At 46.0% G+C, this 27,728-nt stretch overlaps 1 protein-coding gene across 1 annotated transcript in view; it reads left to right on the top strand.

The window, feature by feature from the left end:
- BUB1 (BUB1 mitotic checkpoint serine/threonine kinase) overlaps positions 1 to 13,848 on the top strand; it is a 42,276-nt gene extending 28,428 nt beyond the window's left edge. Inside the window, exons 18-25 of the mRNA XM_037807652.1 lie at positions 3,069 to 3,280; positions 4,249 to 4,392; positions 9,715 to 9,833; positions 10,131 to 10,292; positions 10,466 to 10,623; positions 10,718 to 10,892; positions 12,174 to 12,280; positions 13,556 to 13,848. Coding sequence (XP_037663580.1) covers positions 3,069 to 3,280; positions 4,249 to 4,392; positions 9,715 to 9,833; positions 10,131 to 10,292; positions 10,466 to 10,623; positions 10,718 to 10,892; positions 12,174 to 12,280; positions 13,556 to 13,751 — 1,273 coding nt within the window. The 3' untranslated portion in view covers positions 13,752 to 13,848. The remainder of the gene's footprint in view (positions 1 to 3,068; positions 3,281 to 4,248; positions 4,393 to 9,714; positions 9,834 to 10,130; positions 10,293 to 10,465; positions 10,624 to 10,717; positions 10,893 to 12,173; positions 12,281 to 13,555) is intronic.
- The last annotated feature ends 13,880 nt before the right edge of the window (positions 13,849 to 27,728 follow it).

The raw sequence follows: 27,728 nt of genomic DNA, 5'->3' as shown, positions 1-27,728 counted from the left end.
GAACAAGAGCTGGGAAGTTAACCAGGATTCAGGTTCTCAGGCAGGAGAGGAGAGGCTGTGTTGATCATTACGCACCAGCAGTAACCGGGCACTCCTGATGTAGTGCAGTGTGCATGTGTTTGGAAACAACTTTCTCCGCATGTGTGCCGGTTTGAATGTATTATGTCCCCTAAATGCCATTATCTTTGTGGTCTTGTGGGACAGACATTTTGGTGCTGGTTAGATTTGCTTGGAATGTGCCCCACCCAGCTGTGGGTGGTGACTTTGGTGGGATACTCCCATGGAGGTGTGACCCCACCCATTCAGGGTGGGCCTTGATCAGTGGATCCATATAAAACATGCTGACTCAAAGAGACTGGACGGAGTGCAGCTGTGAGTGACATTCTGAAGAGAAGCAAGCTTGCTGGAGAGGAACGCCCTGGGAGAAAGCCATTTTGGAACCAGAACTTTGGAGCAGACGCCAGCCACGTGCCTTCCCAGCTAACAGAGGTTTGCCGGACGCCATTTACCATCCTCCAGTGAAGGTACCTGATTACTGATGTGTTACCTTGGACACTTTATGGCCTTAAGACTGTAACTGTATAGCCAAATAAACCCCCTTTTTATAAAAGCCAGTCCATCTCTGGTGTTTTGCATTCTGCAGCATTAGCAAACTAGAACAGATTTTGGTACCGGAAGTGGGGTGCTTTTTGCTGCTGAGTTTGCAAATACCAAACATGTTGGAATGGCTTTTTAAATGGATAATGGGGAGTTTCTGGAAGAATTGTGAGGAGCTTGATAGAAAAGGCCAAAACTGCTTTAAAGAGACTGTTTGTGGAAATATGGACTCTAAAGATACTTCTGATGAGGACTTGAGCAGAAATGACGAATATGTTGTTGTAAACTGGAAGAAAGGCAATCCTTGTTTTAAAGTGGCAGAGAATTTGGCAAAATTGAGTCCTGGTGTCAGATGGAAGGAAGAATTTAAAAGTGATAACCTGGAATACTTAGCTGAGGAGATCTCCAGACTACATGTGGAAGATGTACCCTGGCTTCTCCTTGCAGCTTATAGTAAAATGCGAGTGGAGAGAGATAAACTTAGGACTGAACTCTTGGGTTCAAAGAAACCAGAAGCTGATGGCTTGGAAAATTACGAGCTTCCAGGGGGTGGAATCCCAGAAGCTACAGCCCAACGTGAGGATGTAACCAAACATGGAACCCAGCCACCATTTCAGTACAAGCCAAGATTGGAGATGGAATTATCCAGAAAGGATTTGTGGAAACTCCTATTGTCTGATGGCTTTGACCCCTGTGTGCTTCATGCAAAGCCAACAGAATTTTTGTGAGAACTTTATAGACAGAGCCGCTGCCAGTCTGGACTGGAGGAGACAGACAAGGAACAAATTGCAGGAAAAATTTCTTCAAAGACAGAGCCATGGAGGTTGAGGTCTGGAGTCAAGAGGCCTTGGGCTGGGAGAGTGGAGCAGCCCACACGCATGCAAAGGGTGAGTTTGCCCCGGAGGTCGAGGGTGGGCATTCCACCTCGATGCTCTGGAAGAGTTTTGCCACCCGAGGTCCCAAAGAGGATGGAGCACATTCCCAGGGAATTGGGGAGAGCCTGGCTGCCACCACACTGTTCTGAAGGGGTTGAGCGTGTGCCCCGGAGAAGGAAAGGAATCCGGGAGCTGCCCCGATGTTTGAGGAGGGTGGAGCCGAGAAGGTGGTCTCCCCAATGTGTGGGTATGTTGGAGCACTCACCTAAGCATTTGGAGAGGAAATGGCTGCCGAAAAGGCCCTTAGGAAGGGTTAGGCTCCCGCTCTCTCAAGCCCCAAGGATGCAACGTTGTTCTGTTAATGACTCTCAGACTTTGAAATCTAATGGAGTTTATTCTGTGGGTTTTAGGAACTGTTTTGTTCCTGTTAACCCTGTTTTCCTTACTGTTTCTCCTTATGGCAATGGAAATGTTTATCCTATGAATGTCTGTCCTTTGTATATTGGGAGCACATGATTTGTTCTAAGTTCACAGATCCACAGCTAAAGAAAAATTATGCCTTAGAAATGGCCATGCCTAAATTGATTTTGAAGGGATTTTGTACTTAACTTCTGTTACTGAAATGATTTGAGTTTTTCTGGTATTGTGATGGAATGAATGTATTTTGTATTTGGAAAGATAATGTCATTTTGGGGTCCAGGGGGTGGAATGTGCCGGTTTGAATGTATTGTGTCCCCCAAATGCCATTATCTTTGTGGTCTTGTGGGCAGACATTTTGGTGCTGGTTAGATTTGTTTGGAATGTGCCCCACCCAGCTGTGGGTGGTGACTTTGGTGGGATACTCCCATGGAGGTGTGACCCCACCCATTCAGGGTGGGCCTTGATCAGTGGAGCCATATAAAACATGCTGACTCAAAGAGACTAGAAGGAGTGCAGCTGTGAGTGATGTTCTGAAGAGAAGCAAGCTTGCTGGAGAGGAACGTCCTGGGAGAAGCCATTTTGGAACCAGAACTTTGGAGCAGACGCCAGCCACGTGCCTTCCCAGCTAACAGAGGTTTGCCGGACGCCATTTACCATCCTCCAGTGAAGGTACCTGATTACTGATGTGTTACCTTGGACACTTTATGGCCTTAAGACTGTAACTGTATAGCCAAATAAACCCCCTTTTTATAAAAGCCAGTCCATCTCTGGTGTTTTGCATTCTGCAGCATTAGCAAACTAGAACAGCATGTATGGAGACCCATAATGTAAAACCCTGATGGTCTCTTCAGTGTCTAAGAGCCATGGAATTGCTGTTTACTGGTGAACACCCACTGGATTAAGTGGTCCATGATCATTAGCCGCCGAGGCTCCACCTCACCTGTTTAATGTGGTTCCATGTCTTTGGTTTTGTTGGTGTTCATTCTGTGCTAGCTGTAGTTGTGTATATGTTTGTTCTATGAACATGCTTTCATCCATCTTACTCCATGAGGAAATTTTTAAGTCTTGCTCCTAGAACGAAAAAGAAACGGGTGGGACTTCAATATGATCAGATCCAATAGGCTTCTAATCATGTGATTTTCTTCTTCCTCTTCTCTACCCCTTTCACACATCCAGTCCAACTCGAGAGAAAAGCCCAGAAGGAGTGTCACCCACCATCGTGCCTTCGGCACCCCTGCCCCTGGGCCTGCCCATGGCAGGAGGTGGGCTTAGCAGCAGGGCTGAGCAGAGCCTAGTGGCCCACCAGCCCACGGGCATTGAGGCTGCCAGAGCCGGACTGCGAGAAGAGCAGGTGCCAAGTGTCTCAGCTGAAAACGCCGATGACCCAAGTATGAACTGATGCTCTGTCCTAAACATGCCCCGAGCAAGGGCAGTAGCGTGGGAAACCTGCTCAGTGGAGGAAGCTCCAAGCAAGGGCTGGGACTTTACCGGGTAGAACACAGTTCAGGCGCAGCTCACAGGGCAGGGCAGCGGGGCCCCATTGTCATCATTCATTTAGAGGGAGCAAGATGACCACTGGAGGAGGAGGGAATTAGAATTTGGCGGCCTACAATGGGCCACCATCTCATTTAAACTGTTACTCCATTTTACAGAAAAGCAAACTGAGGCTCAGGGCTAGAGAAGCCCCCATCTCACAGAAGTAGCCTTGCATGTGGTTAAGAGCCCGGGCTCTGGTGGTAGCCAGCCCTTCCCCTTAAGGTGCTTCCCAAGAATGGGGGTCAGGCGCGTCGTCTGGGTGACCTCCACTAGCAGAACTTGGTATGATGTTCTAAATTGAAGGGAACCCTTTTCTTTCTCTGTCAGAATGTGTTCTTTATCTTGAGACCTTTTTTTGGTGCTTATATGTTTGGTAATTCAAGGAGCCCAGGTTGCATAAATGTGCACACCCTGTGTCACTTGTGGGCCCACAGTCAGTCTCACACGCCCTGCACACAGGCTGTGTAAGTATCCAGATACAACGCATGCATCTGTGAAAAGGCGATGTAAAGGCTACGCATCAGTCTGAACACATGAGAAGTGACCAACGGGTGTCTCTCCACGGGGCCCCGAGGGCAGGGGTGTGACAGGGGGCCTTTGTCCCAGCTCCCCCACTCCAGAGTGCAGTCATCTCCTAACAAATAACCCACTGCAAAACCACCCATTTAGACTTGGGAAAATAGTTCTTTATTATGTGAATCAATGCTCCTTAAAGGATAATGCTTTTGAAAGTTTATCTAGTGAATGTCTGTACTTGCTTTATCTATAATTTCTGGGGGTACTGGATTCATTTTAACTTTTTTGTTCCCATTCCTTTAAGACTTCGTTGTTGAAAACCCATGGGATGATAACGTGATTCTCAAGCTTTTATCTGGGCTTTCTAAACCAGTGAGCTCCTATCCAAATACTTTTGAATGGCAATATAAACTTCCAGCCGTCAAGCCCAAGGCTGAATTTCGATTGGGTAAGAATGACAGAGGTGACGTAACCCTCAAGTCTTTTTTCTCTCTGGGAAGTTAGTGGCAACGCGTGTGTGTGGACCCTCTCCTGCCTGCCCTCCCTGGCCCAGTGGAGAGTTAGAGCTAAAGTATTAAGAACATTTTGTTAAACCATGACTATAAGGTTGTTTTTCTGCTGGAAGGGTTGTATCTATGAAAATTTAAAGTGCAGATACTTTTACATCCATCCCACTTTGAAGAATTTCCAGCAGGTATAGTTGCATTCATTCAAAATGATGAGCACAAATAAAGCAAAAACCTGGAATCAACTCAGGTGTCTGTCGACAAGGAGATTAGTTAGTTATGGTTGACTTCTTCAGTGATACAGTGAGGAAACAATCCGTGTTGATGCGGAATGCTCCAGAGCATGCTGTTAAGATGGGCTGTGGTTAAGAGAACAATTATTAAAATGTTCTTTCACAAATTGTAGCAATCTGCCATTCTAATTAATGCAAGGTGTTGATAACTATATGGTATATGGGAACTCTTTATCTTAGGTATTTTATGCATGATTTTTCTGTAAACCTATGGCTTCTCTAATAATAATAATAAATAAATAAATCCCAAGCAGTGGGGAGAGGAACAAAAAATACTGTTAACCCAAAAAGGCAGACTGTGTATTATAAGCTACTTTTTGTTTCTAAAAAAGGGAGAATGATAATAAATATTCATATTTGATAGTATTTCCAGAGAACTCTGGAAGAATGTGCAAAACTGATTAAAAATGGTTAACACTGGAGTGGGAGACAGAGTAGGTGGATAATAGTGAGAATAAGACTTTTCACGGTACACACTTTTTTTATATTTTTTTATTGAAATGTATTCACATACCATACAATCATCCAAAGTGTAAAACAGTTGGTCACAGTATTATCATATAGTTGTGCATTCATCACAACTATCAATTTTTGAACATTTTCATTACTCCAAAAAATAAAAGTAAAAAGAACACCTGAAACATCCCATACCTCCCCTCCCTCGTATTTTTCATTTACTTTTTGTTCCCATTTTTCTTCTCATTTGTCCATATACTGGGTGAAGAGACTATGAGTCATAAGGTTTTCACAATCACATGGTCACAACATATAAGCTATATAGTTATACACTTGCCTTCAAGAATCAAGAATACTAGATTGCAGTTAACCAGTTTCAGATATTTCCTTCTAACTCTTCTAATAAACTAAAAACTAAAAATGGATATCTGTATAATGCATAAGAGTTACCTCCAGAATGACCTCTCGACTCCATTTGAAATCTCTCAGCCACTAAAACGTCGTGTTTTTTAAATTGCTCTTCCCCCTCTTGGTCCAGAAGACTCAGTCACACGATGCAGGGTCCAGGCTTATCCCCAAGAGTCAGATCCCACATTTCCAGGGAGATTTATACCCCTGGGAGTCTTGTCCCATGTAGCAGGGAGGGCAGTGAGTTTACCTGCTGAGTTGGCTTAGGGAGAGACGGGCCACATCTGAGCAACAAAAGAGGCCCTCTGAGGGCGACTCAGGCATAATCACGAGTAGGCTTAGCCTCTCCTTTGCAGTAACAAGCTTCATAAGGGCAAGCCCCAAGATCGAGGGCTTGGCCCGGTAAGCTGGTGGTCCCTAATGCTTGAGAAGACTATCAGGAGTTCCCTAGGTGGGGAGGTTTAATATTTCTCCATTTTCCCCAGTCCTTCAAGGGGGCTTTGCAAATACTTTTTATTCTCTGCTCACATTATTCTGGGTTCTATCGGGGCTTCATGCTAACCTGTACAAACCAACAAGTTCTCACTCCCTATTCAGATTTCCATGTAATTATGGTATTTGCATAAACTGACCATACGAATTAAATTATATAACATGCTGCAGAAGATTTTGCACCAAATACACATCTCTTCCTTTGGTCCCACACAGAAGCCAAAGTTTTAAAACACAGTTAATATCATTATCTACCCTTTATTCTGATATACTCCAATCTTAGCCAAGTCCATTTTGTTCATCTCTCCAAAGTCTGACCTCCTTTTCAGCCTCTTTAACAGTTGATTCATGGGGCAATGCTGATACTCACAGCTGCTGAACTCTGGCTCCAAGTCCCAGGCGCCACACAGACACCTGAAGCTCCAGGGACGTCACACACAAACAGCTCAGAATCTCAAAATTTAGAAATATTTAGAAATTTAGAAAGAACTTACAACTCATGAACAGATGTGACTGCTGTAAGAGCTTACAATCTGGGAACCTTTATATAAGATTTCCCCTGGGTAACCCATGCTCCCAGATTCAATTCTCAGCGTTTGCACATTATTATTAGTCCATATTAGTGAGACATTGTAATGTTTGTCTTGTCATTTCCGGCTTATTTCACTCAACCTACTGTCCTCCAGGTCCATTCACCTAGTTGCACACCTCATAACTTCATTCCTTCTTGCCACTGCCTCATGTAAAACCATCCTTCTATTTGTACATTAATCACACTCACTGACCACTCTAAGTTTCACTAAGTTATACAGTCACAGTCTTTCATCTTCTATCTTTCCTTCTGGTGTCATACATACCCCTAACCTTCCTCTTCAAACCGCTTCACCGTCATCTTTATTGTGTATTTACAATATTGTGCTACCATCACACAGTATTGTGCTATCCATTTCTGGATCCATACAATCAATCCTCCAGAACATTCTATACTCCTTCAGCATCAAATGCCCACTCTCTACCCTCTTTCTATCTCTTGATATCTTCATTTCTACTCTCTTCTCCAAACCTCTCTCTCCTGTCTTACCCTGTCTGTAGCACTCCCTTTAGTATTTCTTGTAGAGGAGGTCTCATCACAAACTCTCTCAGTGTCTGTTTATCTGTAAATATGTTAAATTCTCCCTCATTTTTGAAGGACGGTTTTGCCGGGTATAGGATTCTTGGGAGATTTTCTCTTTCAGTATCTTCAATATGTTATATCACTGCCTTCTCACCTCCATGGTTTCTGCTGAGAGATCTGCACCTAGTCTCATAGAGCTTCCCTTGTATGTGATGGATCGCTTTTCTCTTGCTGCTTTCAGAATTGTCTCTTTGTCTTTGACATTTGACAAAGATCAGTAAGTGTCTTGGAGTAGGTCTATTTGGATCAATTCTGTTTGGGGTACACTGTGCTTCTTGAATCTGTAATTTTATGTCTTTCATAAGAGTTGGGAAATTTTCATTGATTATTTACTCTATTATTCTTTCTGCCCCTTTTCCTTTCTCTTCTCCTGGGACACCTATAACACATATATTCATGCACTTTCAAGCTTACAAATTCTTCCTTATGATCACCCAGTGTCGTCTACATCCTTCTTCTCTTGTCACATTCTCTCTCGACTCACTGATTTGATTTAGAAGATTTGTTTGAACATCTATAATTAGTGTTTCAACTTCTGAATCTCAGTTGAGGTGTTAGTTTCTTCCTTTGACTGGGCATATCTTCCCGCTTCCTGATGTGGCCCTGATTTTCTTGATTGCTTATCCTGGAGGTTGTTTTCTCTCTTTTGCCTAAGGTTTTCTTGTTGGTTGTCTTGGATTTCCTTCTTTTCTTTGTTTCTCTTCCTGGCCAGTTGTCAGATTGGCTCTGACCCCCAGTCATCCCCCCCAGATCCGATGCCCACCGTGGCCTGCCACAGGGATGGGAGGTAGGCACTGGGCACCCCAGCAAGTTCACTGCGTGTGGTAAAACGAATCTGTTGGCTTCCAGTGGTGCTTTATTTTTCTACCAGCTAGCAAGAGCTGGGTTTGTTTTGAAGCCCTACTTTAACAGTTGGGTCTCCCCTATTTCTCAGCCAAAATGGGGCTGGGTTTCCATACAGGGCATGTAGACCAGCTCCTGTGCTCCTAAGAAAGGGTCCAGAGCATCTGTTAAAAAGTATTTTAGTCCCTTGCACTTTCCACAGTGTCCAGCGTATGGCGCTGTTCAGTAACCTCATCGTCCTCAGAGGCTGCTTGGCCTCGGGCGCGGGCTGTGTCTGACTCGGCAGGGCTGAAACAGATTCCTGTGCCCTCGCTGCGCCGGCCAAAATCCGGCTCGATGTGGGACTCCACCCGGGGCCGGGTGCTCCCTCAGCTCTCTCAGCACTGCAGCCGCCCCCAAGGCAGAGAAACCGCCCCCAGCTGCTGCTTCCCTCCGGAGTGGGGCCTGGGCACGGGGATCCTGGGCCGGAAACAGTCGCTGTCCACGTTTCCTCAGGCTCTTTGTCCCCCACTGACCTGGGCCTTGAAATGTCCTCCCTGTCCCCTGGGTCTTCAAACAGTGAGGGAGCCTTTCACTGCTGTGAGATTTTAAAATCTGTGTCCCTGGTGGGAGGGGTCCCGCCTGCTGGTTCTGTGCCTCAGAGACTGAATGGGGGGAGGGCAGAGGGTGGGACGGAAGAGTCCTGCCTGATATTCCTCCTCTTCAGTTTGGCGTTTGCAGGGTCCTTCTCCAGTCTATGTCCTCCTCCAGAGTTTCAAACAATTCAGAATTGTCCTTTTTTCATTGGCTCTCCGGAGAGACGTTTTCAGTAGCTGTTTACATCGCCATGTTGATGGGTACACACTTAATATTTGATTGTTGAACATAGGATTCTTTTAAAAATTAAATTTAAAAATCTGTTTTAAATTCACAATTCTGTTGTCTTCCTCTCCAAAACCATTAACCCCAGTGTAACCAGAAGAAAATCACCAGATAAACCCAATTTTTGAGCAATATTCTACAAAATACCTGACCAGTTCTCCTCCAAAGTGGCAGAGTCACTACGAGCAAGGAAGGGCACAGCTGGAGGAGGCTACGGAGACATGATGATGAGATGCGGTGTGTCCTGAAATGTTAGGGACAGCTTAGCGCACCAGGACTTAGCGTGGAGTGGAGTTCGCAGTGACGGCCACGGCGGCTCCTCGTCTGTGAAGATTTGCCGTGGCAATGCAGGGGTCGACGGGAGAGGAACCTGGGGGTAGTGTGTGCAGAAACTACTTAACTTTGCAACTTTCCTGAAAATCACAAACTAAAAGAAAAAGTACTAAATCTCAAAATTTAGTTGTCTATTTGGAATACTGGTATACTTATGCTTTGCCTTCCTTACTCTAAAGTATTAAGAATGCTTGCAGTTTTCACAGTGAAGACCTGAGGCCCACAGGCTGTTCTTGCCCCCATCAGATTGGCTCAGGGACTAGGAAAATATTTCCCAAGGGAGCTGCGTCCATTTCTTGTATCAAAATGATTAGGACACCACAGCAAGTTTACAAGTACTTCATTTTGGTGAAGTCCTTAATATTTGGGGCCCTTTTGTCATTTTGCCTCATCTGTCTCCCAAGGTTCTTTGCTGGTCTGTGTTGACCACCTTCTTGGAGAAGGGGCTTTTGCCCAAGTCTATGAAGCTACTGCCCACGAAGACGCGAGTGACACCAAAAGTAAACAGAAAATTATTTTAAAGGTAAATGATCTGAGTTTCTTATACAGTATGGAAATGAATTTTAGAGTTTGAGTTTCTTTCTTGTTTAAGACAGTGGTGTTTTCACTTAGGTCCATGGTCAGCAACTGAAACCCAACTCTGTCCTACAGGGATTCAGAATGGCTGGGGACATTCTCTTGCAGCAAAGCCCATACTGCAGCCAAGCTCATGGCTCAGCATCGCTTCTTATCCCATGTCTGTTATGGGGACGGGGTTGCTTTCTTGCTGTCAGTTTCCAGATGCGAGCCTGGGTTTGAACACCACATACCTGGTTTGCAGGTCCAGAAGCCTGCCAGCCCCTGGGAATTCTACATTGGGACCCAGCTGATGGAGAGGCTCCAGCCCAGCGTGCGGCCCATGTTCATCCGGCTGTACTCCGCCCACTTGTTCCAGAACGGCAGTGTGCTTGTCGGCGAACTCTTCAGCTATGGGACACTGTTGGTCAGTCTTCATTTCTAGGATGGGAGCGTGAATTTCAAGTGCATTTTTGGTTTGTCCCTTGAACACATCTCCTGGGGCTGGAGCTTTTGGGGTGGGAAGGGGCAATGCTCTTGACCAGAAATTTTGTTAATCCTGCACAATCAAGTAAGGATTCTGCTTCCTGTTGTTTCTAGAATGCTATTAATCTCTATAAAAACACCCCTGAAAAAGTGATGCCACAAGCTCTGGTCATCTGTTTTGCCATCAGAATGCTCTATATGGTGGAACAAATCCATGGCTGCGAAATCATTCATGGGGACATTAAGCCCGACAATTTCATTCTTGGAAACAGGCAAGTGTTGGCATGACGGAGTTCTCCTGCCCTGTCCCAGCAGCCGGGTATTGCAGGAGCTCATGCAGCCTGCCCCCATTTATGTTGAATACAGGTTTTTGGAGCAGGACGATGGAGATGAGGATTTGTCTGCTGGCCTGGCTCTGATTGACCTGGGTCAGAGTATAGATATGAAGCTTTTTCCAAAAGGCACCACCTTTACAGCAAAGTGCGAGACGTCGGGCTTTCAGTGCACCGAGATGCTCAGTAAAAAACCGTGGAACTACCAGGTACGGAGCTAAAAGGAGAGCTTGAAAATGCCTGTCTTTATGCACTTACCAGATTTTCAGGATGAATTTGGGGCTCTCGTTACTTTGAGCTGATTCTTGAGCAGTGGGTAAGGGGATGGAACTTGTGGTCAAGGGGGCAGTAAACTGCTCCTTTCTCATCACCCCCATAGGTTCTGTTATCAGAAAAGGAACATGATAAATTCTGTGAGACTGTTTCCTAGGAAACAGTAGTTAGTTAATGATCTCTGAACCCTTGAGAAAGGACGCTGTACTAGAGGGAGCCAGCTTAACCACGACGACGTCCGACCAGCTTGGTCTTCCCTGGGCTGGGTCGGGCGGGTGACCGCACACCCCTCCAGGCGCAGCTGAGCCGAGCGTTGGGGACGGTGCTCCAGGCGAGGTGGTAGATTGGCTGTGACAGTGGCGCAGTAGGATTACCAACGGATGGCACTGCCAGCTCCAAAAGGTGTGGGAAGCAGACGGAAGGTTTCTAGTAAAAATGGCATAGGCTCCTGGCCTTCACCCAGCACATTCACATTTTCAGTGTTCTCAGTGACTATGTAGAAACCTTAGCTGTCAACTGGAACTGATCACACCAAGCTCACGCTAAACAAAATAGCAAATAAAAAGTTAAGTTGCTGGCAGCATTTTCAGCAAACTAGAATATTAGATGGCCAATAACAAGATACTAGTTGGGATAAATGGAAGTTCTGAACCTGGGCTAAAACACCAGCTGCTCGGGTTCCAGGTAAGAGGTGTGGCTTTCCAGGAGCCCCAGATTAAGGGGGAAGAGGGGCAGGGGTCTTTGGTGCGGTACATTCCGGTTGTTTCTAGCATAGCATCACCGCCATGAGACCTTCAGCTACATGGACGAAGGTGTGGCACCTGTGGGACGTGGGTGGAGGCGCTCGCCTGCCCTGTGGTGCTCTTTGCCGGTGTGAGCACATCACACGGGGAGAGGTCTGGGGGGGCAGTTAGAGCGCAGCAGCTGGTGGCCACGCAGAAGAGGGATGAGACTGTTGTACGTGTCCCTACGTGGCAGGAGGAAGAGCTCCCCAAGGGGCCACCCTGGGAGGGAGGGGTGGTCTGCTGGCCACGGACGCCTCTGGCAAAGCCAGACAGGTGTTCAGTAGGCCATCCAGTGGGGTGGCCCACCACCTGGCTCCAAAGTTCTTAGCGTGAAATCCTGTGATGTTTAGCTTCCTGCCTAAGTTACAGGGATGTTTTGCTAGACCCACGTGTGATTACTGTTTAAGTCGTGCACCTGCATGTTCCTCACAGATCGATTACTTCGGGGTCGCGGCCACCGTCTACTGCATGCTCTTTGGGACATACATGAAAGTGAGACACGACGGCGGGGTCTGGAAGCCTGAAGGTCACTTTAGAAGGTGGGTGTCGGCCTCAGGCCGGAGTGAAAAGAGGACGCAGCTGGGGGAGTGGCTCTCTCCACTGCCTGGAAAGCCCAGGTCTTGAGTGTGGGGGGACACAGGGCCCAGCTCCCAGCCGAGCGGGCAGCCTCCTGGCCCCGGCATCGCTGGCCCTCGGGCCTTTGCAAATTGGAATAATACTAGTCCTGCTTCCCTTAGAGTTATTGTAAGACACAAAGGAAAGCATATGAACGGGCTTGGTAAATTCTAAAGTAACAGAAGGAGAGGGTGTGCTGTCCCAGCCCTGGGCGACTGCGGTTCTCCCAGGCTTTCCCCATGGCTAGGGCCACGGTGAGAACTAACCGACAGACGGGAGCACTGCCTGTGCCTGCCGAGTGCGTGTGGACAGACCGTGCCGGTAATGCTTTATTTACGCTGAGTTCTTAGCCAGTGGGTATTGATGATATTATTTATACTTTTTACTTTTTTTTTTTTTTTTTAACTTTTTGAGGCATAACAGAACAGAGAAGTACATTCATCCTAAGTGTACAGCCTGATGGATGTTGCATGCTTAAACCTTCTTGAATTTAAACTGGGGCCACCCCACCCCCGCCCCAGCCCACCCCAAAAAAAGGAACAAAGAGCCAGGAGTAATTTTTATAAAATGTGCTGCACATAGACAAGGTTAGATTCAGACGCAGGGAGAAAATTTATGGCGATTGTGCTGCGTTCTGCTTGGTGAGTCCTGAAACCCTGCAAATATTCTTTTTCCTGCTCGTAAAGAAAGGCCCGGAGAGTCGCATCAAGCCAGGCTCTGATGCTGGGCTCTGCCAGCAGGACCACCCAGGGAGAGGAGCCCAGATGCCGGGCCGGGTTCTGGGTGGAGCACAGCCTCAGTCAGGGTCTGTGCTGTCCCCAGCGCCTGTCGCCGTGTTCCCAGCTGTTGGCTCTGGGAGCTGGAATGGAAGGCTGCGCTCTCCTTGTCCGTCCCAGTCTCCCGCCCTGGCCTGTCAGATTAGAGTCTGCAGTGTGGCATGTCTGCTAGCGAAAAACAGGTCTGTTTTCTGAAAAACAAAAGAAAATTAAAAGAGAAAGTTTTTCCACAGTTTTCCCACTATGTACAACATTTAATTGGACCTTTAAATTTTCTCATTTATAATACAGTCAATATTTCCATTCTTGATGTGGCATTTTATGCTGCATTTGGAGGGACACCTGTGGAGGTCACGTGCGGGGCCAGGGTTGCGGTGGGGCCATGGGGGCCGCGTTTACACACTGTTTGTGTCGTCTCTTCAGGCTCCCCCACCTGGACATGTGGAACGAGTTTTTTCACATCATGTTGAATATACCAGACTGTTATCATCTTCCATCTCTGGATTTGTTAAGGCAAAATCTGAAGAAAATATTCCAACAACACTATACAAACAAGATTAGGTCCCTGCGGAACAGGCTGATTGTGCTGCTTTTAGAGTACAAGCGCTCACGCAAGTGACCCGGTGTGGCCGCTCCAGGGGTCACTGCAAGGACTCACCTCCCTCGGGGCCTCCCACGTTTATTGTTATGTAAATATTTGTTGAAAATAAACTTCACAAAACATCCAGATGGCTTGGTTGTTATGAGCATTTCAACAACACATTCAGCACAGTGAGGCCCCAGGTGAGGGGTTGATGGGGCTGCTTTGGGATACAGCGTCTGTGGGAACGCTGAGTCGGAACAAGCCCTGGCAATCACTTAAACACTGCCCAGTTTACTTGGAACCTGAAAAAGGCCCAGAGAGCTCTATTCCAAACAGATTTCCCCAGATACCCACGAGACCTCGAGTGGTTATGATTAAAGCTCATCTGTCCTTTATTGTGCCTGTTCTTCATTGCCGTTCTGTATTACAGGTGCAAATTCCAAGCCTTTAAATTTTTTTTTATATATAGCATTCAAAGGAAAATCTCAGATCTTGAAAATAGTCTTTATAAATGAGCTCTAAAAATATAGCTGCTAACTGAGCATTTATTGATTTCAAAACTGGGAGAGTCCTATACTGAACCGGCCTTCCTTCCTTCCTTCCCTCCCTCCTTCCTTCTCTCCTTAGCATTATAATGAAAACAAAGCTAACACAAAACTCAAGAGCACAGAGTAAATTCCTTCTCCTACTCTTAGTCCCATCAACACATTTCCTATCCCAGAGGTACCGCCTTTTGTGAATCCTCCCCAAAACAATTCTGTGCAGATTTGTATAGGTTATATTTTTTATACAACTAGCATATTTCTGCATCTTGCTCTTTTTCACTTATTATATAGTGGAGAATATAACACCATAGAAATGGCCTCATTCTCTTAAATAGCTGTGTAATATTTGAGGAAATCAAGACAAAATTCCACTTACGATAGCATCTAAAACAAACTAGTATCTAGGAATGAATTTAACCAAGGAGGTAAAGGACTTATATGTGGAAAACTACAAAACCTAGGTAGTTCGAAGGACATTCCACACTCAGGAATTGAAAGACCATTTTCAAAGCGTCAATTCTACCCAAAAAGATTTACAGATTCAATGCAATCCCATTTAAAATTTGAGCAACCTACTTTGCAGAAATGGAAAAGCCAGTCAACAAAGTTATGTGGAAGGAAAGGGGCAGCAAATAGCCTAAGACATCTTAAAAAAGAAAGAAGTTGGAGGACTCACACTTCCCAATCTTAAAACTTACTACAAAGCCACTGTTACCAAAATGGCATGGTACTGGCACAAGGACAGACATCGACAAATGGAATCAAATTGAAAGTTCTAAATAAACCCTAACATCTATGGCCAATTGACTTTTGACAGCGTGTCAAGTCCACTCAGTGGGGAAAGAATAGTCTCTTGAACAAATGGTACTGAGAAAACCAGGTATCCATATGCAAAAGAATGAAAGCAGACCCTTAACTCACACTGTAATCAAGAATTCACTCAAGTTGGACCTAAATATAAGAACCAGGACTATGAAACACCTAGAAGAAAACGGAAGCATCTTAAGCACTTGTGTTAGGCAGTGGTTCCTTAGACTTTACACCAAAAGCACAAGCAACAAAACTAAAAATAAATAAAAGGGATGTTATCAAAGTTAAAAACCGGAACATCAAAGGATTCTATCATGAAAGTGAGGAAAAAAAGTGGGTGAAAATATTTGGAAACCATATATCTGATAAGGTTTCACATCCAGAATATAAAAAGAAATCCTACAACTCAAGGAAAAGACAACTTGATTAAAAAATGGGCAAAAGGCTCAAATAGTCATTTCTCCAAAGAAGATTTACAAATGGCCAAAAAAGGCACATGAGAAGATGCTCAACATCAATAGCCATTAGGGAAATGCACATCAAAACCACAGTGAGATATTTCACACCCACTAGAATGGCAACTATTAAAATGAAAAATGACAAGGGCTCCCTTTCATTGGTGGGAATGTACAGTGGTGCAGCTGCTGTGGAAGGCGGTGTGCCGGTTCCTCGGTAAGCTAAGAATAGAATTATGTGGCCTGGCAATCCGACCACTAGGTATGGAACCCGCAGTATGGAAGGCAGGGACTTGCACAGACATTTGCACACCAATGTTCCTAACAGCATTATTCACAATTGCCAAAAGAGGGAAGCAACCTGTGTCCATCAACCAATGAATGGATAAACAAAATGTGCTACATCCATACAATGGAATATTATTCAGCTATAAAAAGGAATGAAGTTCTGATACATGTGACAACACGGATGAAACTTGAAGACATCCTGGTTGAGTGAAGTAAGCCAGACACAAAAGGACAAATATTGTATGAACTCACTAAAAAATAATTAGAATAAGCAAATTCATAGAGTCAGAATCTAGAATAGAGGTTAGCAGGGGCTGGGGTAGGGAATATGGAGTTAGTGCTTAATTGATACAGAATTTCTGTTTTGGGTGATGGGAAAGTTTGGGAAATGGATGGTGGTGATAGCAATACATTATGAATTATGTATCTGAATATACATATATGTTAAAAGGAGAAATTTTAAGTTGTATATGTTACTAGAATAAACTTTTTAAAATTAAATTATTTTTAAAAAGACATACGGGGGGGAGGCGGGGCAAGATGGCGGCATAGAGAGGAGTGGAAGCTAAGTAGTCCCCCTGGAACAACTACAAAAAACCAGAAACAACTAGTAAATAATTCAGAATAACTGCAGGGGGACAAACGAGACCATCCACTCATCATACACCAACCTGAATTGGGAGGAATGCCCAAGAACACAGCATAAAATCTGTAAGTAAAACCTGCGGATCCAAGTCATGAGACCCCCTCCCCCATAGCCCGAGCTGCAGAGCCTCGTGGTGCCAGAGAGAAGCTCTCTCCCAGCAAGCGAATATAGCTCAGCTGAGCTCCAACTGGGGTTTTAAGTAGCGAGTGTGAACTGCTCACTACAGGTACGCAGCCCCCAAAAACAGACAGAGGCTTTGGGTGACGACTGACCTTGGAGAGCCGGAGGGTCGCCTTGGACTGGGTCTGAAGGGGACTATCTGTTTCTTTTTTGGCTCAGTGGAGAAAGCCCCAGTCATATTCAGTTTCCAGGGCTGTGACTTGGGGAAGGGTGGAGACAGCACAAGCAGAGAGCGAGACCATTGAAATGCTAATGACCTCCACCTGAGGGATCTGTCTTCTCTAGGAGGAAAGGGGTGGGGCCCTTTCCATTCAGAACCAGACCCCAGAGCCTGGGGGAACACGGCCATACCTCCTCACACCAGTCAAGAATTACAGGCTAACAGGCATCACCTGCTGGGCAGAAAAGCACAGTGACCCGAGGCATCAAAGGGTGGAGCAATTTTCTAAGACACACCCGCAGGGAAACCAGATACTGAATATTTCTTCCCTCTGGGACCTGAGCCTGTTCTGGTCTGGGAAAACCTGATTTGGATAACCAAGGAAACCATGCCTAAACAACAGAAAATTACAACCTAACAAAAACAAAGTTATAGTCCAGTCAAAGGAACAAATGTACACTTCAACTGAGATACAGGAATTTAAACTAATGCTAAATCAAATCAAAAAGTTTAGAGAAGATATTGCAAAAGAGATAGAGGCTGTAAAGGAAACACTGGGCATATATACGGCAGAAATCAAAAGTTCAAAAAAACAACTAGTAGAATCTATGGAAATGAAAGGCACAACACGAGATGAAAGACACAATGGAAACATACAACAGCAGATCTCAAGAGGCAGAAGAAAACACTCAGGAACTGGAGAACAAAACATCTGAAAGCCTACACGCAAAGGAGCAGATAGAGAAAAGAATGAAAAAATATGAGCAACGTCTCCGGGAACTCAAGGATGAAACAAAGTACAATAATGTACGTATCATTGGTGTCCCAGAAGGAGAAGAGAAGGGAAAAGGGGCAGAAGCAATAATAGAGGAAATAATTAATGAAAATTTCCCATCTCTTATGAAAGACATAAAATTACAGATCCAAGAAGCACAGCGAACTCCAAACAGAAGAGATCTGTATAGGCCTACGCCAAGACACCTAATAATCAGATTATCAAATGTCAAAGACAAAGAGAGAATCCTGAAAGCAGCAAGAGAAAAGCCATCCATTACATACAAAGGAAGCTTCATAAGACTATGTGCGGATCTCTCAGCAGAAACCATGGAGGCAAGAAGGAAGTGGTATGATATATTTAAGATACTGAAAGAGAAAAACCGCCAACCAAGAATCCTGTATCCAGCAAAGCTGTCCTTCAAATATGGGGGAGAGCTCAAAATATTTTCTGACAAACAGACAATGAGAGACTTTGTGAACAAGACACCTGCCCTACAGGAAATACTAAAGGGAGCACTACAGGGTGACAGAAGACAGGAGTGTGTGGTTTGGAACACAATTTTGGGAGATGATAGCACAACAATGTAAGTACACTGAACAAAGGTAACTATGAATACGGTTGAGAGAGGAAGGTGGGGAGCATGTGAGACACCACAAGAAAGGAGGAAAGATAAAGACTGGGACTGTGTAACTTGGTGAAATCTAGAGTATTCAACAATTGTGATAAAATGTACAAATATGTTGTTTTACGAGGGAGAACAAGCAAATGTCAACCTTGCAAGGTGTTAAAAATGGGGAGGCATTGGGGGAGGGATGCAATCAGCATAAACTAGAGACTGTAACTAATAGAATCATTGTATTATGCTTTCTCTAATGTAACAAAGGTGATATACCAAGGTGAATGCAGATAAGAGGGGGGATAGGGGAGACATGTTAGACACTTGACATTGGTGGTATTGTCTGATTCTTTATTCTACCTTGATTTAAGGTTATTTTTCCTTTTGCTGCTTCCTAGCTGTCATTTTTTTTTTCCTCTTCCTTTTGCCTCTCTACCTTCTTTGACTCTCCCTCCTGCCTTGTGGAAGAAATGTAGATGCCCTTATATAGATAGTGGTGAAGGTGGTGAACACATAAATGTATGACCATGCAGAGAACCATCGATTATTTACTTGGGATGGAATGTATGGTGAGTGAACAAAACCATATTAAAAAAAAAAATGGGTTGATGACAAAACCTCAAGGGCAATATACTGAGTGAAATAAGCCAGACACATAAGGACAATTATTGCAGGGTCTCACTGATAGGAATTAATTATAATACGTAAACTCATAGACATGAAATAAAAGGTACCAAGATATAGGATGAGGCTTAAGAATGGGGAGTGGTTGCTTAGTATGAGCAGAATGTTCAACTAGGATGAACTTAAATGTTTGGAAATGAACAGAGGTGTCGGTAGCAAGATGTGAGAATAACTAACAGCGCCAAATGGTGTGTGAATGAGGTGGAAAGGGGAAGCTCAGAGTCATATGTGTCACCAGAAGGAAAGTTGGAGGTCAAAAGATGGGAATGTATAAAACTGAATCCTATGGTGGGCAATGTCCATGATCAACTGTACAAATAGTAGAAATCGCTTCCATGAACCAGAACAAATGTATGACAATACAATTAGAAGTTAATAATAGAGGGGCATATAGGGAAGAAGTATATACCTATTACAAACTATATACTACAGTTAGCAGTATTTCAACATTTTTTCATAAACAGTAACAAATGTACTATATCAATACTGGGAGTCAACAATTGAGGGGGGTTGGTTAGGGATAGGGGAGGATTAGAGTTTCCTTTTCTTTTTTTCTTTTTTCATCTTTCACTTTATTTCTTGTCTGGAGTAATGAAAAGTTTCTACAAATTGAACAAAAATTAAGTGTGATGGATGCACAGCTGTATGAGGGTACCCAGGGGCAAGTGATTGTACACTTTGGATCTTGGGATAATTGTATGGTATCTGAACAATCTCAATAAAAAAAAAAAGACATACAGGAAAGATATACTAAAAATTAAGGAGATCTATAGGTTCAACATAATCTCAATCAAAATCCCAGCAAGATTTTTATTGAAATTGATAAACTGATGTGATGTTCACATGGATTAACCCAAACAGCTTTGCTAAAGAACACGGTGGGAGAACTTCCAGTTAGTGGCTCCAAGACTTACACGGTAATCAGGGCGGTGGGTCCTGGCACAGGGGCGAGAAACTGAACAGAACTATGGAAATGGACCCACCCACATGTGGTCAGTGGATTTTCAACGAAAGTGCACAGGAATTGTGAGGAGAAAGGGATAGTCTTTTCACCAAATGGTGCTGGCACAAGTGGATATCTAGATCTAAAAAGGAAACCTTGACCCTTCCCTTGCCCCATATACAAAATAACCTTGGAATAGCTCCTAAGACCTAAACGCAAAACCCAAATCTATAAAACTTCTAGAAGAAACCCCTGTGTTTCACCTAATGGAATAAGAAGTCAGCCACTTAATCAGCTTTGCATTTCTTAAAGCAAAACCCCACCTTGTTGGTTTGTCCCTGAGTCCCTTAGGCCCTCCGGTTCCCCAGGCCACCCCGGCCTCAGAGCCTCGGGGAGAAAGAACCCAGGCCTGAGGCCTCGCGCTAAGGGGAAAGTGCATCCCAGGGCCCGAGAGCCCCTGCGCATCTCCAGGTGGGAAACCAATTTAGCACCTTCCTTCCGATGGCCTTGGGTAGGGCGGAGGGGGGAGCTACACATTGTCCCCGTGAGTGCTTCTGTCCCAGACCAGCAGAGACCAGTTTCTCTAAAACCTCAGGCAGAATATTCCAGAAACTTGCATCTTTAAATCCTTGGCACGTGACATTGTGGCGCGGGTTTTTTGTGTTTCTACAGTTTGTGACAGCCGAGGGGAGAGCTGCCCCACTGGAGCTCCTGGCTACCTGGTGCTCGGGACCTTTCTCGGCGAGTTCAGGGGTGACCTGTGGATTCAAACTATTCCTGCTCTTTGAACAATGATGGAGAATTAACCCAGCACCTTTCCAGATTAACCTATAATCCTTAGTTGAAACTGAACACTTAGGGGTCATGACTCTTGGGGCTACTTGTCCTCAGGGTGTGGGGAGTACACTAAATTTGACTTGGGATTGTAGTTTGGGGGAGTTTCTTTTCAAAGTCCCCAGCCACAACTTTGAACAGATCTCAGTTGTGGGACCTTCCCAGATGCCAGTTCCCGTTCCTAAATGCCACTAGAAGAAAGACATTCTTTGAAATGTATTCTGCAACTTGGAGAGGGCCTCTGGCCTAGACGGACTCGTCTGGATCTCTAAACTGACCGCACATGTTATCCCAAGGATCATTTTTCTTTTGAAAATAATGTGCTCTATGCTGATCAGTTCCACACAGATTCAACGGGGAAGGGGATTGAAAACGATCCAAGGACAGATTTTCTCAGAATGACATTAAATTTACCCTTCCAGTGAGTAAACAGCCTCGTGCTGAAAAGCAAAGCCAAATTTAAGCTGTTTGCTTCCTTCTGAAGGTGACTGTTTTCAACGGAAAACAAGGCTGGAGGAGGTACGCGCACTTTCATCAAACTGAGAACCGAATGAGCTCGCCCATGTCCGCAGGGAGGCACCTGGGACCCTCGGCCCCCCAGGCCCCAGGCCCCCCTTGGCCACGGTTGAGTCGCCGGCTGCCCACTTGCTGTCATTGGATTTTCAGCTTCTGTCACACCCAGCACGGTTCTCTGCGGTGTCCCCCAACCTCCCAACCACAGCCGTCTCAGCCCCGCGCGGCCCCCGGCCCCGAGCTCCACCAAGGCTTTCGCTTAGGGGAAGACTGCTCGGCCCAGGCCCCTGGCCACGGCCTGTCCCCAGCCCAGGAGGCCCCTCAGCCACCGGCCTTTGTGTATTAACTGTCCACGTCCCCGAGGAAACAGTGATCTCCTCCATGCACACCCAGATCACCTGTCTGGGTCAGGGGCACCCGTGCGGGGTCGGCGCTTGCAGTTTATCCGTCTGCACCGCGGGGCAGCAGAGCTGGGTGCAGCACCCAGCAGGGCCAGGCCGATGGAAGACGCTCCCAGCTCCCCCAACCCCGCGCCCGGGCCGGGTCTCACTCGTCTCTGGGCCTCTCCAGAAGCTGAGCCAGGGCCCCCGTCCCAGGTACGCAGCTCCAGCTTCACAGGCTGAGGCACCGCCCGTCAGCTCCTGGCCCACAGCTCCACGTGCACCTTCTAGCGAAGACGGGGGCTTGCTCCTCGGGAGGCCCAGAGGCCCCTGGAGTCAGCCTGTTTTCTCCTTTATTAAACCTGCAGGGGCTCTAGACTTCATTTTTTCCCTAAGACGTACCTGGTGGGAAACGAGCATCCGGTACCTGTCAGCCGTGAGCGTCCCCGCGGGCTCGAAGCCCAGGTAAGGAGACAGCTGAGCACCTGGCACAATGGAAAGGTGCGTCTGCCAAGCCCTTGCCCCCACCTGGCTGCCCTCACCCCTCAGGACATTCCAGACTCATCCTCTCTGATTAGTGTTACAGTCTGAACTGCGTCCCCCACAGGATGTGTCCTGGTCCAAGGCAAATGTGACTGTTTGGAATCGGGGCAGACATCTTCCTGTCAGGGCAGGGCCGTCCTGAATAAGGGGGAGCCCTACTCCAAGGTGAGTGGCGTCCCTGAAGGGGAGACAGACCGACATGGGACAGGCCGGAGAGCCGGGGAGCAGCTCCCGAAGGGCTGCAGCTACCAGCCGGGGAGGCCACGGCCTGCTGGTGGGCACCAGGGGCTGGACGAGGCCAGCGAGGACCCTCCCCAGATCTCCAGGGGAGCATGGCTGCGGACTCCGTACCCTGGACTTCCGGCCTCCAAACTGAGAGGATGAATGTGGGGTTTTAAGCCCCAGCTTGTGGTGCTTTGCTACAGCGGCCCCAGGAAGCCACCCAGTTAGGACCCAGGCCGGCCCAGAGCCACCGCACAGAGACCCCCACCTCGGCGAGTGAGGGAAGGAGCAGGGTTGCTTTCTCCACCGTGAGCCGCTGATGCCACCACCCCGTGCACGTGGCTTCCAGGGGATCCCACGGCTACCATCTCCCAGCTGGCTGGAAGCCGGGCAGCAGGGAGGAGGCAGGAGGACACGGCAGTGTCCCCCAAGACACAGGTGCCACGTGAGCCCCAGGTGCCAGGCTGGGGGAAAGAGGGCAGCAGCCTAGGAGCATGACCTGCTGGCCTGCACACCTGCCAGCCCGGGCACCTGACAGCCCACACACCTGATAGCCCATACACCTGCCAGCCTGTGCACCTGCTGGCCCACACACCTGCTGCCCTGGGTCTCGCCAACCCACCCCCACCCTGCCAGACACCTGAGTGACAGGTGCAGCAGGTGTCCCTAGGTAATCACCCAGAGGAGCTGTGGCTCCCAGGTGCTTGGCTGGCCGCTCCATCCATCCTGAGCTCCTGCTGCAGCACCTGCAGGTGGAGGTTACCTGGCTTCACCCACGTGCTTAATGCTGAGCACATGAAACAGCAAGCAGGCCCATCAATGGGCAAATTCCTGAGCAACTCATGAAACCCCAATGGTACAGAATGCTTGGCAGCATTTTATATTTATATAATGATACATATATGCCAACAGGAAACAAGTACTGACAAGTGATAAAAGCAGGTTGTTGAATAATATACATAAAACATTTCATTACATCCCACTTTGGATAAAAACGCAGTTACATAATAGATATGTGAGCTACAGAACTGCAACTGGATAGACAAACTCAGCAGTTGGCAGTGGCGAGGGGCGTCAGCGGTGAGGGGAGACTGGGGGTGGTGAGGAAAGGAGAGAACAAAGACGAAGCAACTTCTGACTTCCCGCTGTATTTCTGGATTGAAGTTTTACGGCTATGTGGTTTTTTTTGTTTTGTTTTGTTTCTTAATAAATTCAAACTTAGAGGAACAGTTGCAAAAATAATACAAACCCCATACACAGAACTCCAGCGTACCCCAACCCCCCTCCACCAATACCCCAATCCACCAACTTTAATATTTTGTCACTTTACCATTTCTTTCTTTCCCTCCCTCCCTCCCTGTCTGTCATCCATTATCTATTGCTCTGTCTTCTGAACATATGAGAGCTAGCTGCACACATCCTTGAACAAATAATATAATTCACATATACATTTCCTATGAACAAGAATATTCATTTATGTAATCACATTAAGAAGTTCAAGAAATTTAACGTTGATATAAAGCTTACATTCTATATTTCATTTTTTTCCTTATGTCCCAATTGTGTTCTTTCGAGCCTTTTCTCCTCTATTCTTAGATCTCGTCCAGGATCATCTATGGCATTTAATTCTCATTATCTATTTAGACTGTCTTTTTTTTTCAATTGTGGAAACATATCTACAGCATAAATCTTCCCATTCCATCCCCTCCCAGACATTCCATTTAGTGGGATTAATCACATTCACAATGTTGCAACGCCATCACCTTCCCACCATCCATTACTAGAAATTTCCCTTCACCCCAACAGAAACCCTACACTCATTTCTTATTAACTCCCCATTGCCCCTTCCCCCACTTCTTGTAACCCATACCTACTTTTCATCTCTATGATCATATTCTCTGATACTTTCTTTGTGTTTACCGTGGGGCTTAAATTTAACATCTTAAGTCTATAACAATCTTGTTTGCTTTGATACCAACTTAACTTCACTAGGACACAAACTATGTCCCTATACTCCTCCATTCCCCCAGCTTTATGTAGTTCTTGTCAAAAATTACATATTTTACATTGAGTCCAAAACCACTGATTTATCATTACACTTTATGTATTTTAGATCCTGTAGGAAGTACATAGTGGAGTTACAAATCAAAAATACAGTAGTATTGGTATTTATATTTACCATGTGATCTTTACTGGAAATCTTTATTTCTTCATGTGGCTTCAGTCAATTGTTTAGTGTCCCTTCCCTTCAGCTTGCACAGTTCCCTTTAGCATTTCTTACAGGACTGATCTACTGGTGATGAAGTCCCCCAGCTTTTGGTTATCCGGAAATTTTTTCATCTCCCCCTCAGTTTTAACCTTCAGGTGTTTGTGAATTTTCTAAGTCTCTGATGGTTATTGACTTCTACTTGTATTCCATTGTGGTCAGAGAATGTGCTTTGAGTAATTACAATTTTTTTAAATTTATTGAGGCTTGTTTTATGTCCCAGCCTATGGTCTATTCTGGAGAAAGATCCGTGATCACTAGAGAAAAATGTGTGTCCTGGTGATTTGGGACGTAATGTTCTATATATGTCCGGTAAATTTCTCTATATCTCTCTCTCCTTTCTTTGTTTCTCTGTCGGTAGGGCTCCCTTTAGTATCTGAAGTAGGGCAGGTCTTTTATTAGCAAAATCTCTCAGCATTTTTTGTCTGTGAAAAATGTAAGCTGTCCCTCAAATTTGAAGGAGAGTTTTGCTGAATAAAGTATTCTTGGTTGGAAATTTTTCTCTCTCAGAATTTTAAATATGTCATGCCACTGCCTTCTCACCTCCATGGTGGCCGCTGAGTAGTCACTGCTTAGTCTTATGTTGTTTCCTTTGTATGTGGTGAATTGCTTTTCTCTTGCTGCTTTCAGAACTTGCTCCTTCTCTTCAGTATTTGACAGTCTGATCAGAATATGTCTTGGAGTGGGGTTATTTGGATTTATTCTATTTGGATTTCGCTGGGCATTTATGCTTTGTGTATTTATATTATGTAGAAGGTTTGGGAAGTTTTCCCCAACAATTTTTTTGACTACTCTTTCTAGACCTTTACCCTTCTCTTCCCCTTCTGGGACACCAATGAGTCTTAAATTTGGACGTTTTATTTTATCTATCATATCCCTGAGATCCATTTTGATTTTTTCAATTTTTTCCCCATTCTTTCTTTTGTTCTTTCATTTTCTGTTCTGTGGTTCTCAGGGTCACTGAGTTGTTGTTCAGCTTTCTCTAGTCTTGTACTATGAGTATCCAGAATCTTTTTAATTTGGTCAACAGTTTCTTTTATTTCCCTAAGATCACCTATTTGTTTATTTACTCTTGCAATTTCTTCTTTATGCTCTTCTAGGGTCTTCTTCATGTCCTTTATATCCTGTGCCAGGCTCTTCTTCATGTCCTTTATATACCATGCCATGCTCTCGTTGTTCGTCTTTAGTTCTTTGGTTAATTGCTCCAAGTACTGTGTCTCCTCTGATCTTTTGATTTGGGTGTTCGGGTTTGGGTCCTCCATATGGTCTGGTTTTTTCATATGCTTTAAAATTTTCTGTTGTTGTTGGCCTCTTGGCATTTGGTTTACTCAATAGTGTTCTTTTAGGATATGAAGGGTTATTCAAACCCCAATCTTTAATTTGTCAGATCTACAGCTTGGTGGCATACACTTTCTCTAACTAACCAGCAGACGGTGTCCATGAGTCACCTATTCCCCTCAAGTCAGTTCTCCCCAACTTTGTCTTTGTGGTGTTTGGGGGTCTGGTTCTTGTGGGGTCCAATTGGTGCACCAAGTTTGGGTGTGTTGGTGCTGCCCGCCCTGAATGTGGGGCGTCTGTCTGAGTGGTTAGGGAGGCAGGGCAGCTTTAATAATCAAACCTCCCAGGTGTTCCTGGAGATTTAAGGCTGTTGCAAGAGTCTAAACCTTCATTTCAGTCTTGCCACAGACTGTCTCTGTCACTGACCCACAAGTCCTTGGTATTGGCGTAGGGTCCCTGGGATTTCTGAGTGGGTCCCTCTTCCCAGCCATGCCCTTCTGGGGCCTCTTCGGGGGAAGGCTGTGCTATGTCACAAGTGCGCACCGTCCCTCAAGAGAAGCCCCGGGCCGCCGGGCTGTGCAGGGGCGCTCCCAGCCTGCTCCGCGGCACAGCTCCGCCTTCCCAGCTCCAGGACAACCAGCTGTGGGCATGCAAGAGGCCACTGTCCACGCCCGATATTGGTGTGCGCATGGTGTTGCGGGAAACACTTCCTGTCACACTTGGTCCCTTGGTGCGGCTCTGGTCCATGGCCCTGGCGCCAGGCAGGAGTGTTCCCAGCCCGTCGGGAAGATGGCTGCCAGGGGCATGGGTTTTTTCTCCTTTTGGCTCACCCCCGCCCCCCTCACCCAAGGCAATCAGCAGTGAGTCCACAAAAGGCTATCTTCCACGCCAGATAATGAGGCGTTCACACAGCCCATTCCTGCTGCACTTTACTGTGTGGTTCTCGCTGCCATATCTGCAGCTACTTTTGGGTTTTTTTAAAAAAGAACTAGTCGGCCTCCAAACGCCAACCCACTGTTTCCCCACACCACAGCATGGCTGCTGGACATTCAGCAGGTTCACTCACTCGTTTCAGAATGCAGACTCCCAGTTTCACCAAGTGCACGGTCCCTGTGGATTTAGCAGACCTTGTCCAGCTGGTGCATCGCTGGAACTGGAGTTCTGGGTCACTCTCTGGCTTTATCTAGTATTTTCCATGGAGGTATTTTTTGCCCTGTCTCTCCTAGCCGCCATCTTAGGTTCTCCTCCTTTATTTTTTTAATTAAAAAAAGAAATGACCAGCATATATTAAACAACACTATTAAGTTGTAACTCAATACATGTAGCAAAATATAAAATTCTTTTAAAAGAAAGGTGTGGAACAATGGCCTTCACAAAGCGCGTCAGACGGGGTAAGGAAGGAGCCTCCTCCGGGAATCTTCAGTGACTCGTGCCCCCAGCCTGGCTCTGCTCCCACACCACCCGGGAGGGGGGTCCCCGGGAAGCGGCTTTGCCCCCACCCGCCCCAGGCACACGGCTCCAGGTGCCACGGGGCACGGAGGACAGGCTGTCAGGGCCCGTGACAAGGTGCAGAAGAAGGAGGGGCTTACGCTGAGGCCTCTGGGAGGAATCAATGTGATCAGAATGCAATTGCAGCATAATTTTATTTTTGGATCTTTCTTCATGTGCAGTTACCTCTGCGTTTAAAGCTGCAGCCCCAGAACGTAATTCCTTTGCCACATTTCAGTATTTGTGACTCGTTCCTGCACTGTGGTGACAGCATGAGACTAAGAGGACGACAAAGCGCTGTAGAGGGGTAAATGGAAAGCTCTTCCAGCCACCGAAACAGCCTTGCCCGTGCACTCGCCAGGGGACAGGCCGGGGGGGCCGGCC

The sequence above is a fragment of the Choloepus didactylus genome, chromosome 17, assembly GCF_015220235.1.
Source record: "Choloepus didactylus isolate mChoDid1 chromosome 17, mChoDid1.pri, whole genome shotgun sequence".
NCBI lineage: Eukaryota > Metazoa > Chordata > Mammalia > Pilosa > Megalonychidae > Choloepus > Choloepus didactylus.
This window is presented reverse-complemented; position numbering and strand designations above follow the sequence as displayed.